At 38.3% G+C, this 17,042-nt stretch overlaps 1 protein-coding gene across 1 annotated transcript in view; it reads left to right on the top strand.

Annotated features, from left to right (window-relative positions):
* The window catches only part of dnah12 (dynein, axonemal, heavy chain 12), a 28,627-nt gene that overhangs the window by 9,199 nt on the left and 2,386 nt on the right, over positions 1 to 17,042 (top strand). Inside the window, exons 26-65 of the mRNA XM_026260251.1 lie at positions 211 to 450; positions 549 to 794; positions 890 to 1,009; positions 1,097 to 1,206; positions 1,531 to 1,714; positions 1,804 to 1,944; positions 2,087 to 2,170; positions 2,286 to 2,474; positions 2,593 to 2,712; positions 2,797 to 2,985; positions 3,073 to 3,224; positions 3,571 to 3,709; positions 3,829 to 3,995; positions 4,107 to 4,362; positions 4,749 to 5,048; positions 5,320 to 5,498; positions 6,242 to 6,434; positions 6,798 to 6,959; positions 7,066 to 7,260; positions 7,430 to 7,563; positions 7,731 to 7,893; positions 8,032 to 8,112; positions 8,272 to 8,448; positions 8,682 to 8,813; positions 8,900 to 8,989; positions 9,078 to 9,218; positions 9,333 to 9,574; positions 9,662 to 9,809; positions 9,897 to 10,042; positions 10,164 to 10,378; positions 10,490 to 10,682; positions 11,038 to 11,230; positions 11,322 to 11,494; positions 11,586 to 11,726; positions 11,866 to 12,024; positions 12,114 to 12,258; positions 12,388 to 12,538; positions 13,576 to 13,829; positions 13,927 to 14,067; positions 14,151 to 14,288. Coding sequence (XP_026116036.1) covers positions 211 to 450; positions 549 to 794; positions 890 to 1,009; positions 1,097 to 1,206; positions 1,531 to 1,714; positions 1,804 to 1,944; positions 2,087 to 2,170; positions 2,286 to 2,474; positions 2,593 to 2,712; positions 2,797 to 2,985; positions 3,073 to 3,224; positions 3,571 to 3,709; positions 3,829 to 3,995; positions 4,107 to 4,362; positions 4,749 to 5,048; positions 5,320 to 5,498; positions 6,242 to 6,434; positions 6,798 to 6,959; positions 7,066 to 7,260; positions 7,430 to 7,563; positions 7,731 to 7,893; positions 8,032 to 8,112; positions 8,272 to 8,448; positions 8,682 to 8,813; positions 8,900 to 8,989; positions 9,078 to 9,218; positions 9,333 to 9,574; positions 9,662 to 9,809; positions 9,897 to 10,042; positions 10,164 to 10,378; positions 10,490 to 10,682; positions 11,038 to 11,230; positions 11,322 to 11,494; positions 11,586 to 11,726; positions 11,866 to 12,024; positions 12,114 to 12,258; positions 12,388 to 12,538; positions 13,576 to 13,829; positions 13,927 to 14,067; positions 14,151 to 14,288 — 6,723 coding nt within the window. The remainder of the gene's footprint in view (positions 1 to 210; positions 451 to 548; positions 795 to 889; positions 1,010 to 1,096; positions 1,207 to 1,530; positions 1,715 to 1,803; positions 1,945 to 2,086; positions 2,171 to 2,285; positions 2,475 to 2,592; positions 2,713 to 2,796; positions 2,986 to 3,072; positions 3,225 to 3,570; positions 3,710 to 3,828; positions 3,996 to 4,106; positions 4,363 to 4,748; positions 5,049 to 5,319; positions 5,499 to 6,241; positions 6,435 to 6,797; positions 6,960 to 7,065; positions 7,261 to 7,429; positions 7,564 to 7,730; positions 7,894 to 8,031; positions 8,113 to 8,271; positions 8,449 to 8,681; positions 8,814 to 8,899; positions 8,990 to 9,077; positions 9,219 to 9,332; positions 9,575 to 9,661; positions 9,810 to 9,896; positions 10,043 to 10,163; positions 10,379 to 10,489; positions 10,683 to 11,037; positions 11,231 to 11,321; positions 11,495 to 11,585; positions 11,727 to 11,865; positions 12,025 to 12,113; positions 12,259 to 12,387; positions 12,539 to 13,575; positions 13,830 to 13,926; positions 14,068 to 14,150; positions 14,289 to 17,042) is intronic.

Below are 17,042 nucleotides of genomic sequence, written 5' to 3'. Positions count from 1 at the left end.
ACTCGTTCCATACATGAAGCTGGAATTATGTTCTACATCAGGGACTCGTCAAAGAATTTCTTAAACTCAGAAACTTGAGATTCATCTCTTGCACTCAAAATTTCATTGGTCTATAATCATCGGTTTACCTATCATTTACTGAATGAGCTCTGTAAATGACATGACATCTCTTATATTAAGTCAGCATTGGCCTGAAATCTTCTTTTCTAGTTCTTCAAGGGATTGGCGTCTTCTGGTGCCTGGGCATGCTTTGATGAATTTAACAGAATTGAGCTGGAGGTGCTGTCGGTGGTAGCTCAGCAGATCCTATGTATTCAGAGGGCAATTGAAATGAAACTTGAGTATTTTGACTTTGAGGGCACAGAGTTACGCCTCAACCCCAACTGTTTTGTGGCCATCACCATGAACCCTGGATACGCTGGCCGATCTGAACTTCCTGATAATCTCAAGGTGTTTTGTTTTGTGTGTATTATGAGTAACTTGTTTAATTAAGATCAGGTTATCTAACGTGGATTTAACTGTACTGTTCTATTTTCATGTTACTCAAGGTCTTGTTTAGAACTGTGGCCATGATGGTGCCTAACTATGCACTGATCGCTGAGATCTCCTTGTACTCTTACGGCTTTCTCAATGCTAAGCCTCTTTCAGTGAAGATCGTGATGACCTACAGACTGTGCTCTGAGCAGTTGTCTTCTCAGTTCCACTATGACTATGGGATGAGAGCTGTTAAAGCTGTGCTGGTGGCTGCTGGGAACCTCAAACTCAAATTCCCAGATGAAAACGAGGATATACTTGTAAGTAAATCAAAAGGAAATCTAGTTAACATAGTGTCTCATACCACAAGCTGGTTAAAACCTGATACCTTACCCTCATTCTCTTGCTACTGTAGCTTCTACGGTCCATCAAGGATGTAAATGAGCCCAAGTTTCTCTCCCATGATATCCCTCTTTTCAATGGAATCACCAGTGACCTGTTCCCAGGAATTTCACTACCTGTGGCAGATTATAAGGTTCCCTTTGCGTAATGCTGTTAGTTTAGTTTTTAATTTAGATTTCTAATGATAAATAAGATGTTTTCGCCACATCTTATGCACTAGGTATTTCTGGAATGTGCTCAAGAGTGCTGCAAAAAACACAATGTGCAACCTGTGAAGGTTTTCCTGGACAAAATGATTCAGACTTATGAGATGATGATTGTTCGTCATGGGTAAGTTGGTATTTCCCCACCAATAATACTTAAACTTGTAATGTAGAATGTAATGTAGATCTTTATGTTATGTTAAGTTGTATGTCACACAAAATGGAAATGTAATATTAAGTTTTATTTATTCATATTATAGTAATATTATAATTTAAATGACAATCTACTAGCTGTAAAGCTCAAAAATATATTATACTGCATTATATTATGTAACAATATGAAGCAAAACACAGAAACATTTGTTTTTGTTACTCTATCACACAAGAGGATTTTCATCCATTAATAAATGTTGGATCAAACAATAAAATATTCTGTTGAAATATTCCATAGGTTCATGCTTGTTGGAGAACCATTTGCAGGAAAAACCAAAGTACTTCATGTTCTTGCCGATACTTTGACCCTGATGAATGAGAGGGGCTATAATGAAGAAGAAAAAGTTGTGTATCAAACTGTCAATCCTAAATCTATAACCATGGGCCAAGTGTTTGGTCAGTTTGATCCTGTGTCCCATGAGGTAGGAGCTTGGTTTCAGCATCAGATTATAAAAAGCAATAGTTTGTTTATTTGTGCATTTTTTTCACTTGTACATTTCTGTTTTATCAGTGGACGGATGGGATTGTGGCGAACACCTTTCGTGAATTTGCCTCAAGTGACACCCCGGACAGGAAATGGGTGGTGTTCGATGGCCCCATAGACACACTTTGGATTGAGAGCATGAACACTGTGCTGGATGACAACAAAAAGGCAAGTTAACGTATCATTTAAATAACCTGTATATAATTTTATATATAACCTTTATATCAGCATTGTTGGAGCATTCTATATTAGACAGGAGGTGGTTGCTGTTGTAACTGAATTATAATATTTATTTTTTATTATATTTTAGCTATGCCTCATGAGTGGGGAGATTATCCAGATGTCCAATCAGATGAGTCTCATTTTTGAGGCTATGGATCTGTCGCAAGCTTCTGTGAGTCAGCCTGTCTCAATATTTAATATTAAATCGCAGTACTATCCATATATGCAGCATATTCGAAAACGCTTCAGCCTTCATCATCTATAACAATGTCTAATTCCTGAAATAGCCAGCCACAGTGAGTCGTTGTGGAATGATCTACATGGAGCCGTCTCAGCTAGGATGGACTCCTCTGGTGCTATCATGGATGAGAACACTTCCTGACCCACTTCAGTCACAAGACAATTCCACACTACTGCAGCAGCTCTTTGAGTGGTTACTTCCTCCTGCACTTGTTTTATTACGCAAACAATGCCGGGTAATTGTTTTACATTATTAATTGCATATAGCATAACCATGTTAAATAATTTTTGATCTTAGATGTGGTCAACAAATCAGCCTGAGCTCAATGCATTAAATGGAGTTTAATATTTCAGGAGGTCATTCCCACCAGCAACAGTAATACAGTTGTGTCTCTCACACGACTCTTTGAGATGCTGCTTACTGGACCTTTAAATGAAGATCCAGGGAACAAAAACATACGCACATGGATCATGGTAATTATTCATTTAAAAGGTACAACATACAACTCATCAGAATCCAGTTAAATGTATAAACACTAATTTTTTTGTCCTATTCAGGCAGCTTTTGCCTTTGCCCTGGTGTGGTCTGTCGGTGGTTGCTGTGATGCAGATAGTCGCAGTCGATTCGATCAGTTTTTAAGGGAAATAATCTCAGGAAAGGCAGATAACTATCCCATACCTGCTACTGTGTCAAGATGGGAGTGTCCATTCGAAGAGAAAGGTCTTGTCTATGACTACAGTTATGAGGTTGGTATATAGTACTGCTGTAGTATGAGAATGTGACCGATAGGCCTAATACTGTGGAAAATGACTGTTTTTTCCACTTCAAATTAGTTCAAAGGAAAAGGTCGTTGGGTCCACTGGAATGAGTCCATCAGAAATGCACCACTAGGCGACAAGAATACCAAAGTACAGGATATCATTGTCCCCACAATTGACACTGTGCGATATACTTACCTAATGGATCTCTGCATTCAGTATGGGATGTAAGTATTTTTTTTTTTTATATCTTGACAAACATTAGGCCAGCGGTTATTGAGGGGAGAAAGAAATATGGTTTCAGTTTTCAGGTTTTCAGGCTTGATTTTGTTTTTTAAGCATTTTAATTTAGATTAAAGTTCCATTATCTTAATATATTAATATATATTTTTTCATATAATTTGAATACTTTTAAGTCATCCTGTAACTCCTTTGGAAATTTTCTTTAGAACCATTGCATTAACTTATATATTCTTTTAAACTTAGTAGTTAAACTATTGATTTTAATTTGTGTTATTGCATTCACAGAAAATCTTTTATTTTTTAATTTTTTGTTTTTCACTTCGATTTTAGACCTCTTTTGCTCGTCGGCCCCACGGGCACAGGAAAGTCTGTTTATGTGAAAGAAAAACTAATGAACAATCTCGACAAAGACCTCTTCCTTCCATTCTTCATCAATTTCTCAGCTCGCACCAGTGCCAATCAGACTCAGGTAAGCACCACGATACTTGCCAATCACCATTTGTCAATATATTGTTCATTTTCACAATGAACCCACAACATTTTTCAGTAGTATTTTTCTATAGCACAAGCTCTCTATCTATCCTCTAGAACATTATTATGTCCAGACTAGACAAGAGGCGAAAGGGAGTTTATGGACCTCCCATGGGAAAGAAATGCATCATTTTTGTGGATGACATGAATATGCCAGCAAAAGAGGTGTTTGGTGCACAACCTCCAATTGAGCTGCTTCGTCAGTATTTTGACCATGGGAACTGGTAAATGAAAACTTGAATACACTATAAATCAGTCTTATCTGTCCTAGTCTATGTGTTGTTGTGGAGCTGAGCTTATATAACTCATGCTCTAAAAGAGTCCTTTTGTTGTAGGTATGACCTTAAGGATACCTCAAAAATCACCCTTATGGACCTGCAACTGATCTCTGCCATGGGTCCCCCTGGTGGTGGGAGGAATGCAGTGACTCCTCGTTTTCTACGCCATTTTAACATGTGCAGCATCAATTCATTCAGTGATGAGACCATGGTGCGCATTTTTTCTAATGTTGTGACCTTTTACCTCCGGACCAATGACTTCCCACCTGACTGCTTCACGATTGGCAATCAGATAGTCACTGCAACACTTGAGGTCAGTCGTGTGATAGATACAGTATGTATACACTACCGTTCAAAAGTTCAGGGTTGGAAAGGTTTTACATTAAATTGACTTTAATAGTCCTTTATTTCCTACAAAGATGGCATTGATTTAATGGAACATATGGTAAAAACAGTAATTTATTCTACAGTTTAACTGTTTTCTATATGGATATATTTAAAAACGTAATTTATACATGAGATTTATTTCATCCTTGTTGAATAAAATTATGAATTTCTTTCTTTTAAAAGAGAAAAAACTTACTCACCCTTAACTTTTGAAAGATATATATATATATATATATATATATATATAATTCCATTATTTATTTTTGTCGGTTTTATTTTACATTGTCTAATTCTGTGTTGTGTGTGAAATAGGTTTATAAAAAGGCCATAGAAAATCTCCTTCCCACCCCAGCTAAGTCTCATTACACTTTCAACCTAAGGGATTTCTCACGAGTTGTGCAGGGCTGCCTGCTACTGAAGAAGGAATCACTTGCAAACAAGCGAACAATGATCCGGCTTTTCGTACACGAATTGTACCGCATCTTCTATGATCGCCTTGTGGATGACCATGACCGAGCCTGGCTCTTCTCAGTCATAAGTAATATTGTGAAGCAGCACTTCATGGAGAACTTTGACACAGTCTTTGAACATCTTAAGGATGGTAACAAACCTGTACGTAAAAACAAAAAGACAAAACATCCAAGGTTTCTTTAGAGTTTCTCATTCATTAAATTATTTACGTAAAATGTAATTTAGAATGTATTATCTTAATATATCATGCAGTTTTTTAAAAATAAATATATCTTGTTTTAACAAAACTGATCTATTTTAATGAAAAATACTAATTTAATAGGACAAAAATTCTGCCTTACTTTCCAGTGATGAATATGAAGTAATTTTTGATCATGTGAAACCAAAATGGTTGGTTTTTGTTTTTCCTCAGCTTTGTGAGGAGAACTTGCGGAACTTGTTATTTGGCGATTATATGACCCCTGACATAGATGAAAGTGAGAGGCTGTATGCAGAGGTTTCCTCCATGGAGCGCTTTGGTGAGGTGGTAGAAGCCTGTCTGGAAGAGTACAACCAAACCCACAAGAACCGCATGAACTTGGTCATATTCCGGTAACTTTTAAAAAGCTTTATACACTTTAGTGCATCAAGCCACATACTGTGATTCTCCAATAGACATTGTCTTAAAAGGAGAATCCACTGAACATTCTGTCATCATTTGCTCACCCTCATATCATTCCAAAAGTGTATGACTCACTTTCTTAAGTGGAACCCAAAAAGAAGATATTTTGATGAATGTTGATAACAGACAGTCTTGGTTCTCATTGACTTCCATTGCATTTTTTGTCCAAAGAGTGGATGTTAACAGGAACTGAAACTGTTTGACTACCAACATTCTTCAAAGTATCTTTTTTTTGTTCCACTGAAGAAATAAATTAATACAGGTTTGGAAAGACATGAGGGTGAGTAAACGATAACAGAATTTTTATGTTTGGGGGAACAATACCAAAGTCCCTTTAAGGAAAACAATTTCACTTGGTGGCCATCTTTGAAACGCCTCTCGGGCATGAAAGTGCAGCTCCTATCTCTTTTAATGAGGAAACATCAAATTCTCCAAAACTGTTCGTGAAGCTTACAACTGAAATCTAATCTAATCTCACACCAATAAAATCTGACAACAAAGGTCTCATAAATGATGTTTCTTTTACTCAAATAGTGTTAAAAATGCTTATTCAGTCTTACAAAGCTACACGAGTGAAACGTCTTGGGTATTCTATAGTCTTTGACAACTTTTAAGAGAACAGAAGTACTGTGTGACGTATTTGATTGATTGTTTACCTTGTTTATTTGTATAGTTATGTCCTGGAGCACCTGTCCAGGATCAGCCGTGTGTTAAAACAGCCTGGGGGGAATGCTTTGTTGGTTGGAGTTGGAGGCAGTGGCCGTCAGTCCATCACCAGACTTGCCACTTTTATGGCTAATATGACTTTGTTCCAGCCTGAGATCTCAAAAAGCTATGGCATGAATGAATGGAGAGATGATCTGAAGGTATGGTATAATTAAAATTAAAAAAAAAAGTTCATTATTTACTATTGTTTACATTCCAAGCATGTGTGCTGTTCCTGTTTCAGTGAAGCTCAAAAGTAGATTTTTTTTTATTTAATGAATCATCACGCAGCTCTTTTCCATGCAACAAATTGTTGTGACCGAGGTGCTGTCAAGATACAAAAACACCATTAAAGCACCATAAAAGTAATGAATTCTACTTTTGTGCAATATTCCAAGTAAACATTACAATATTTTTGGAGCTTGACAGCCCTTGGTCACTTTGAACTGTTGTATGGAAAAGAGCTACATGAAGATTATATTTAGAATGAAAATGTGCCGACTAATGGATTTTGTGTTGTCTAGCGCCTGATGAAGAATGCAGGAGTTAAAGGCCAGAAAATGGTGTTCCTGCTCACTGATGCTCAGATAAAGGATGAAGCATTTTTAGAAGATGTGGACAGCATTTTAAACACAGGAGAGGTACCAAACATCTTTGCTGTGGATGAAAAGCAGGAAATTATGGAGGTAAGATACCGACAAATTAAATGCATGTTTCATATATGTAACTCTTTATTGATGCATTGTAAGATTATTGTAATAATATTTACATTTTTCTCTGTATCCTCTTCAGGCTGTACGCCCCATTGCTCAAGCTGGGAATAAAAATTTGGAGTTCAGCCCTTTGGCCCTGTTTGCATATTTTGTGACACGCTGCCGAGAGAACCTACATATAGTAGTAGCCTTTAGCCCGATAGGAGATGCCTTCCGAAACCGCCTCAGACAGTTCCCTTCACTCATTAACTGCTGCACCATAGATTGGTTTCAGGTGAGGTTGGCTAGGACAGGGAAGAGATGGTTGAGCATTTACTAATTAAGTTTGGAGAAACTAAGAGTTTTTTTTTTTTTAATTAACTAATTCTATTCATTACCATACCAGTTTTGAGTATACACCTTCTCTGAAAGTGAAGTTACAGTTTAGTGTCTGATCTCCCCAGCCATGGCCTGAAGAGGCTTTGGAGCGAGTGGCTAATAAGTTCTTGGAGACACTGGAGCTGAGCGATCTTGAGCGACAGGAAATCGTGCCAATCTGCAAGACCTTCCACACTTCTGCTATCGAGCTGTCTCACAGGTATGATGTTTATATCCAAGCTAGTATGATCTGTTAAAGGGGCAGTTCCTACAAAAAACGATGACCCAACAATTTTTTTTTTTACTTGTGGCTTGTAGAACACAGGCACCTTGCAATGTCAAACAGTAAAGTTGTCACAATTCTACGAAATGATGTAATCCTTGCAGGTTTTTGTCAGAGCTGGGCCGCCATAACTACGTGACTCCTACTTCCTACTTGGAGCTCATAGCTGCCTTCAGACTTCTTCTCACTCAAAAACGAGACACTGTTATGACTGCTAAAAACAGATACACAAATGGATTGGACAAACTGGCTTTTGCAGAATCTCAGGTAATGTGTTGGGAATAATGTTGAGAAAAGTAGCAGATAAATGTATCTTTTAAATCCATATAATAATGCATGCAATACTAAAATTTATATTTTTATAGCCTTTTTTTATCATATTTGAATGCATTTATGCTGTTTTAGGTGAGTGAAATGAAGAAGGAGCTGGTGGACCTGCAGCCTAAATTAGAACAGGCTAAGATTGACAACACCAAAATAATGAAAGTAAGAGACTTACAGTACCTGTGCTGAAAGCAAATGATCATCTGTTCATCTTGTACTACCAATGAAGTGATTTACAGTGTTTCTGTTGTTCCTGTAGTAGTGTCTTAATTTTCATAAAAGTTTGCCTGCGTTTGTTAGCTACATGTTTCTATTCTACAGGTGATAGAGGTTGAGTCAGTGGAGGTTGAGGCGAAGAGCAAACTTGTCCGTGTGGATGAAGAAACAGCTACTCTAAAAGCAAATGAAGCTCAGGCATTGAAGAATGAGTGTGAGAGTGACTTAGCTGAGGCAATCCCTGCACTGGAGGCTGCGCTGTCTGCCCTGGACACACTCAAGGTCAACTACATATTTTACATACTGCTTTTCACACACTATATAGATTGTGTATATATAGAAATAGATTTGTAATTTAGTATGTTTGGGATAAGGGTTTAGATTGAACCCCACCCAGAATCTTTTAAGAGTATAAATAACATCCTGTCATTTTTCATGTAGGTTTAAATGTTGGAAAGTGTGGTTTATAAAGTTATAGATTATCATAAAAGGTGTGGGTTGATTTGTGATTTCAGCCATCTGATGTGACCATTGTAAAATCAATGAAGAACCCTCCATCAGGAGTGAAGCTGGTGATGGCAGGGGTGTGTGTAATGAAGGACATCAAACCAGAGAAGATCAATGATCCTGCTGGAACTGGACAGAAGGTCAAAAGCGAGTCTAGACCGGTCACATGAAAACAGCTTTCTTTGTTTTTACTTCTTTTCTGACAGCGTGATATCTATTCGAATAGATTCTTGACTACTGGGGTCCAAGCAAGAAGCTGCTAGGAGACATGAATTTCCTCAAAGATCTGAAGGAGTATGACAAAGACAACATCCCTGTAAGTCTTTTTTTTTTGTAGGGTGTGTACAGTAGGTTACTTTGTAACACTGTGGTTGATGTGTTTTAATGTTGTTGATTTGTGACAGGCTCAAGTGATGCAAAAAATCCGTAGTGAGTACATGACCAACCCTGACTTTGACCCCACCAAAGTGGCCAAGGCTTCGTCTGCAGCTGAGGGGCTCTGCAGATGGATCACTGCAATGGAGGTTTACGACAGAGTGGCAAAGGTAGGCAGATCACGTTATGTATTTTATTTTATTATGTGATATTTAATTAAATATATGCATACCTTTTTATTGCTGCATACCACTTGATGAGATTAAAATGATTTTCTCGTTCAGGTGGTGGCACCTAAGAAAGCCAACCTTATTGTAGCCCAGGAATCCCTAGCCACCACCATGGCCCTGCTAAACCAAAAGAGGGCGGAGCTAAAGGAGGTGGAAGATCGTCTGGCCTCACTGCAGAAGACTTTGGAGGAAAAGACTGAAGAGAAAGCTCAGCTGGAGTTCCAGGTGGACCTCTGTGCTCGCAAGCTTGAGAGAGCCGAGAAGCTAATTGGAGGTTTAGGAGGAGAAAAATCCAGGTTTCAATAAACTACAACCAAATCTTTGAAATCTATGGAGTCAGTTGAATCCTAGATTTGAGCCTGTGTTCCTGTATTTCTACCTAGGTGGTCAAAGGCAGCCAATGACCTTCAGTGCACATATGATAACTTGACAGGTGATGTGCTAATATCTGCTGGTGTTATTGCTTATCTGGGAGCCTTCACTGCCACCTTCCGTCATGACTGTACTAAAATGTGGGCCAAGCTCTGCAAGGTACTATATTGCTTCCCTCAGTAAAGACTGGTCTTGTTTGCAAATTAATATTTTGTGTCATTTATTCATTCTATCCTTTCTACTCAGTCCAAAAAGATCCCATCCTCTGATGACTTCTCTCTAAGTAAGACACTTGGAGATCCAATTAAGATCAGGGCCTGGAATATCGCTGGCCTTCCCACTGACAGCTTCTCCATTGATAATGGTGTTATAGTGAGCAACTCCAGAAGATGGTATGGCTCAACAAAACTAAATCCTTTTGAAATCTTGTGTTTACAAATAATGACATGTCTTTTCTTCGGATTTTAGAATCAACGTGTTATGTTTTACCACCCGTTTTTTTCTCTTTGCCAGGCCGTTAATGATAGATCCACAGGGCCAGGCCAACAAATGGGTGAAAAACTCAGAAAGGGAGCATAACTTGAATGTGATCAAGTTAACTGACGCTGACTACATGAGAACACTTGAGAACTGCATTCAGTTTGGTACACCACTGCTGCTGGAGAATGTAGGAGAGGAGCTCGACCCCTCCTTAGAGCCGCTGCTACTCAAACAAGTTTTCAAACAGGGTGTTTACTTAATTAACTCTTGTTAAAAATAGATTGTTTTAAGTTGATTTTGATTACATGATTAATTGGACTCTCAAAGAGGGGTTGGAAATTCATGCTTTTTTGTTGTAGGGGGCGTGGACTGTATCAGATTGGGCGAGAGTGTGATTGAGTACTCGACTGACTTCCGCTTTTACATCACTACAAAGCTAAGGAACCCTCATTACCTGCCTGAGCTTGCTACTAAAGTGTGTCTGCTTAACTTCATGATTACACCAGAGGGCCTTGAAGACCAGTTACTTGGCATTGTGGTAGCAAAAGAGAGGTGATTTAAAAAAAAATATATAATTTATATACATGCATACATAATTAAATGTAACCATTTATTTAATTATTTATTTGTTTGTTTTGGTTGGTTGTTTTTTTTTCCATAATTTTCATGACAAATTTGCATATTTCCCCTCAATTTTCAATACTGTAATGCATTAACTTATTTATAAAGAAAGTATATATCATATAAAGCAATACAATAATACATGGAAAATAATACAAATCTAAATGGTACTAAATATAACATTAAATTGCAAAACATATTTTTTTTGTCCTTTGATTTCCTGTGAAATATGATTTAGAATGAATGTCCTTGTATGATACAGTATTTCTCTTCTGTTTTTCCACAGGCCTGAATTAGAAGAGGAAAGAAATGCCCTGATTCTTCAGTCTGCGGCCAATAAGAAGCAGCTTAAAGAGATCGAGGACCAAATCCTGGAAACTCTACAGTCCTCAGAGGGGAACATCCTGGAAGATGAGAGTGCCATTCAGATCCTAGACGCTGCCAAGATCATGTCTAATGAGATCACTAAGAAACAGCAGGTGCATTTAAAGAGCTGGTTTAGATTCAATTCTTTTATTAACGCCATGATCGTTTCTGGTTTGACCTCTGTGGCTTGCTGTGAACTTTCAGATTGCAGAGAAGACTGAGATTGAAATAGCTGAGTCGAGGGAGGGCTACAGAGCCATTGCTAAGCACTCCTCCATCCTCTTCTTCAGTATCGCAGACCTGGCCAACATCGACCCCATGTATCAATACTCTCTCAACTGGTTTGTCAACCTCTATGTCAGCTCAATACATGACAGGTGAAGTATAACTGCACATGAGTTGAAAAATTCGGTATCAGTCATTTTAATTTGTGTTATTTTCTTTTAATTGTGCATATGGATTCCACAGCAATAAATCAAAGAATCTAGAGAAGAGACTCCGATACCTGATTGATCATTTCACCTATAACCTATACTGCAACGTGTGCCGTTCGCTCTTTGAGAAGGACAAACTCCTCTTCTCGTTCTTGCTCTGTTCTAACCTACTGCTGTAAGTTCAAACTTTAATACAGTCCTGAACATTACTAGATAAAAACAACACTATCAGATTTCCTAGTGACCTGATGAAACGTATGTCCAAGTATATATGGTCTTTATTGAATCTGTGCACTAAACTTGATCTTTCTAAGGGCTAAGAAGGAGATTGAGTACTCTGAATTTAAGTTCCTGCTCACTGGAGGTGTGGGTCTGCAGAACAACGTCGCCAACCCTGATCCAGACTGGCTGCCTGATAAGAGCTGGGATGAGATCTGCCGGGCCAGTGATCTTCCTGCCCTTCAGGGCCTCAAGTATGAAATGACTGAAATGTTACATTTGCATGTTTCGTTTATGAATGCTTCTGCAGCTGATACTGACGCATTCTTTTCACTAAATATAGGGAGAGCTTTATCAAGAGTCCTGAGAGTTTCCTGCCTATTTATGACAGCAAGGAGCCATACAACACAGCTTTGCCCAAACCCTGGTGTGATAAACTCAATGAGCTTCAAAAAATGATCATTTACCGAAGCCTTAGACCTGATAAAGTGAGTTTTCATTGAGTTTAAAATTATGTTCTTATCATAGTCCATTAAAAAGTGATAAAAGCAGCACATCACTAACAATAACATTTTTTTTCCAAGTTATTTTAATTTCACTTTATCCTTTCTTTAAAGATTGACCTAGCAATCAGCAAATTTGTGACTGACAAACTGGGAAAGAGATTTGTTGAACCACCTCCATTTGATCTCAGTAAGAGCTACATTGACTCCAACTGCACCATTCCTCTGGTGTTTGTACTCTCTCCTGGAGCAGATCCTATGGCTAGTGAGTGCTTTATTACTCAAGTTAAATAGGACATTTCTCTTTCATGAATTACATTTAGGGTAGATACTCCAGGTTGGAAAATGCTACTCAACTTTTAAAACCTAAAATGATTTATGAACAAAAGCCATACATTCACTGACTTTATAAATGGTTACAGAAAAAAACTGGGCATCATACTAAACGACTGAGCATTACACACTGCCAGACTTTTAAGTAATTCAGAATGCAATAAACTCATGCAGAAACATAAAGCTTGTTGCAAGGAGAAAAAAAAGTCAAAAGTGTGTGCGCATCATACACTGCATTTGTCAGCTCCATCTGCCTAAAATCTGGCGACTTGTTCTGACATGTGGCAACTAGCATTGACTCATCCAAACTGCAAATCGGGGCAAAAGTTGTGTTGTGTATTCCAGCCTTTTCTAAATTTATTTTTTTTGAATGCCATTTTATTTTATGTTTACTGAATGGGTCTGATAATAAGGTGATTGCATAGAAAAATAATGTTTTATTCAATTGGCCACATGATCTCCATAAAGTAATGGAACAGATAGCAGGGGTGATGCAGCTGTCATGGCAAGAGACATTGTTTGCCCCTTTCACATATCCAGTCTTTAGTGGTAAATTAAACTGCTAAAAATGTACCCCTCCTTATTTAAAAAAAAACAACATGCGGTGCAGCCATTTAGAAGTCATTTTCAGTTAATGATGTCACAGATTTACCAGTATTTTGAAACTGGTGTGTGAATGGTGCTTTACCAAAAGAAAGACGGAATGTCCTTGCCTGTGTGAACAGCACATTTTTGTATTTACCGGTAAAGTCATTCCGATAATTTTACAATTTACTGATATTACTGTGTGAAAGGGGCTATTGAACAGACATGACCAAAAACACGCATATTTAACTGACAGTTAGAGAATAGCACAGACAGAATTCAGGATATGTATGAAATCAATTTCTTCAACTTATGTCAACTAGGTTTGGCGAAGTGTAAAACCTGTCAAGCACACATTCAAGTCAAAATTTCCCTTCTTTTTAGGTCTCCTGAAATTTGCAAATGATAAGAACATGGGTGGCTCCCAGTTTAAATCCATCTCTCTGGGACAAGGCCAGGGTCCCATAGCAGTGAAGTTGATCCGCTCGGCTATGAAAGAGGGCACCTGGGTGTGCTTGCAAAACTGCCACCTGGCTGTGTCCTGGATGTCCACTCTGGAGAAGATCTGTGAGGACCTCACCCCTGAAACATGCCATTCAAACTTTCGTCTTTGGCTCACCAGCTACCCATCACCAATGGTACCCATGGGGCACTTTTATTGTGCATCCCTTAATAGACAATTGTCTTTTTCCTCATTCAGTTTGTGAGTTTTTTTTTTGTTTGTTTTTTTGTCAGTTTCCAGTGACCATCTTGCAGAATGGAGTGAAGATGACCAATGAGCCTCCTACTGGATTGAGGTTAAACCTGTTGCAGTCGTATCTGTCAGATCCCATCTCTGACCCAGAGTTCTTTGCAGCCTGTCCTAACAAAGAGCTAGTGAGTAAAGTGACTGTTTGCAGTCTTATGTTGACTCATGTTTCAGATATAAGGATATTTTATTACTGACTACTGTTTTATAGGTCTGGGAGAAACTCCTGTATGGGGTTTGCTTCTTCCATGCTCTTGTCCAGGAGAGAAAAAAGTTTGGGCCATTGGGATGGAACATTCCTTATGGATTTAACGAGTCAGATTTACGCATCAGTATCAGACAGCTGCAGGTAAAACACTTGAATTTCCACCACAGTGTCATTTCTACTTTATAATGTGTTGTTTAATTAAAATAACATTTATAAAATATTAAAATGACTCCTTGATCTTTCTAAGGCTAATTTCATAACTAGCATTTTAAGTATCCTAGTAAATACAATTAAATATCTCACATTTCAAATTTTTCCAACTTTAGAAAAATGTTTGTTGTGCAAATCCTATTAGAACTGGGATAGTAGTAATTTAAATCATTCTAATATATGGTTTTGCTGCTCAAGAAACATTTCTAATTATCAGTGTTGAAAATGGTTGTGCTGCTTTTTGTGGAAACATTCATACAGAGACATGGCATTTGTTCAAAAGGACAGGATTAATTCAATAATACATTTATTTACTGTCACTTGTGATCAATTTAATTAATTGCTGTAACTGAAGAAAAGTATTAATTTCTTTAAGAAAAAATCTTAATCTGTCATGTACTGCTCTGAGACACTAAGGCTGAGGATCCAAACCTAGTGTTCATCCAGAGGGTAATCCACAATCATGATTCAAACACAGGCAAAAAAACAGGCAAAAAGAAAAAAAGTCCAAACAATAACAAGAAACACAAACAAATAGTAATCCAATATAATGGGCAGAATAAATCAAGAATAAGAAGTGCAGACAATAACATGCAAAACTAGAACACAGAACAGGAGCAGAACAGGAACATGGGACATAAGTAGGGATGACTGACGCGAAACTAATCTTTCGCTGAAGTGTCGAGACACTAAAGTGCAGATGTCTCAAAACACTGCTCCAAAGTGTGAATCGAAACACCCATGTCACGTGACTAATCCGATTCAAAGCATTGGGGTGTTTCACGAGTCTTTCGAGACCCGAATCTGCTTTTGATCGACAAGATCGGGAACAAACCACACAATCACACATCTGTCTTAAACTAGCATCCGCAAAGTATAGAGGTGGAGTTAATGCAAAACAATTAATACATTTATATTAAAAACTTTATAATATGTAAAAAAAAATGTTTTTTAATCATGACCAAAAATAACATAATAATGTCAGAGAGATGTTACAACACATTACAAGAACAGAACAATAACAACTTTTAAATATTTATTATAATTATATTAAAGGGGGGGTGAAATGCTATTTCATGCATACTGAGTTTTTCACACTGTTAAAGAGTTGGATTCCCATGCTAAACATGGACAAAGTTAAAAAAATTAAGTTGTACGTTTGAAGGAGTATTTTTGTTCCCAATATACTCCTTCCGGTTTGTCACAAATTTTGGAAAGTTTTTTTCGAGTATGGCTCTGTGTGACGTTAGATGGAGCGGAATTTCCTTATATGGGTCCTAAGGCACTTCTGCCGGAAGAGCGCGCGCTCCCGTATAGCAGAGCACTGAGAGGCTGAGCAGCACAGACATTTCACTGATCAGAACGATTCACTGATCAGAGCGAGAGCGTCGCGAAAAGTCACAAAAGAAGTGTGTTTTTGGTTGCCAGGGCAAGACAACCCTGCACAGATTACCAAAAAAAAAAACAGCATTAAGGGACCAGTGGATGGAGTTTATTTTTACAGAGCATCAACGGAGTTGTGCAAGTGTTTGTGTTTGTTCCCTGCATTTCGAAGATGCTTGTTTTACAAACAAAGCCCAGTTTGACGACGGATTTGCGTATCGTTTATTTCTTAAGGATGATGCAATCCCAACGAAAAAGGGTCACGATCGTGTGTTGGAACCGCATGCGGTGAGTAAAACTGCTTCAAATATCTCTGCCTCCTTGTTAGTGCGTCCGCCTCCCATGCCGGAGACCCGGGTTCGAGCCCTGCTCGGAGCGAGTCGTTGCTGCTGCTGCTCTCGTTCAGTTTCAGCCTCGGAATCTGATTCTGGATCATAAATATACCCTGAATCTGACTGTTAGCCATGGTTTGTTTTGGATGATGGTTTTTTCCTCATGGTAATGTCACAGCTTCCACATGCTCTCAACGCAAAAGCCTACTGGCGCTCGTGATTCTTTAGCTCCGCCCACACGTCACGCCTCCAGCCGATCGTGTTTTTCCGGGAAAAATCGGTACAGACTATCTTTCTCTTATGAATATAATAAAACTAAAGATTTTTTGGAGTTATGAAGGATGCAGTACTACTCCCCTTTAATGCTTCTCCCGGTATTCAAACCTAAAGTGACAACTTTAGTTCTGACAACATGCCAGGTGTGCACACTAACCACTCCCCCAACAAAATACATATGTTATACTTCGTAAATTTGCTTAAATTATTCATTGTCAATACTATTTCAGGGCAATACTTGAAAATGACCAATAGGTGTCAACTTAGAGACAAGTTTGTTATGAAGCCTCCCTCTACCCACCACTAGACATAAGCCTCTAAAAGAAAACGTCGCCAGACAAATGAACAAGGAAACACGGGTATACACTTGTGTTTCCTTGTTCATTTGTCTGGTAATGTTTTCCTGTGTCTTGATTTAGTCTGCCCATTTATTCAGCCTTCGTGTCTCTAACCCGTTTATGACAGAAGACTTCACAATGAATGACTGAATGAAGCAGGCTATATATAGGGTGAGCAGACAGGGTTAAGTTGACAAAGGTGCAAACAATAAGCGCTGATGAGTCTGTGCAAAGGATTATGGTAAATGAAGTCCAAGACTGAGTGACCGAGTCATGGGATGGAGTGCCCTCTGGTGGTTATCAAGGGTACTCCAGCTGGTGATCGTGAAATTGGTAGTGTGAATAATTTTTACACA

Source organism: Carassius auratus, unplaced genomic scaffold, assembly GCF_003368295.1.
Source record: "Carassius auratus strain Wakin unplaced genomic scaffold, ASM336829v1 scaf_tig00215416, whole genome shotgun sequence".
Classification (NCBI taxonomy): Eukaryota; Metazoa; Chordata; class Actinopteri; order Cypriniformes; family Cyprinidae; genus Carassius; species Carassius auratus.
The sequence above is the reverse complement of the archived record's forward strand: the minus strand, read 5'-3'. Positions and strand labels throughout refer to the sequence as shown.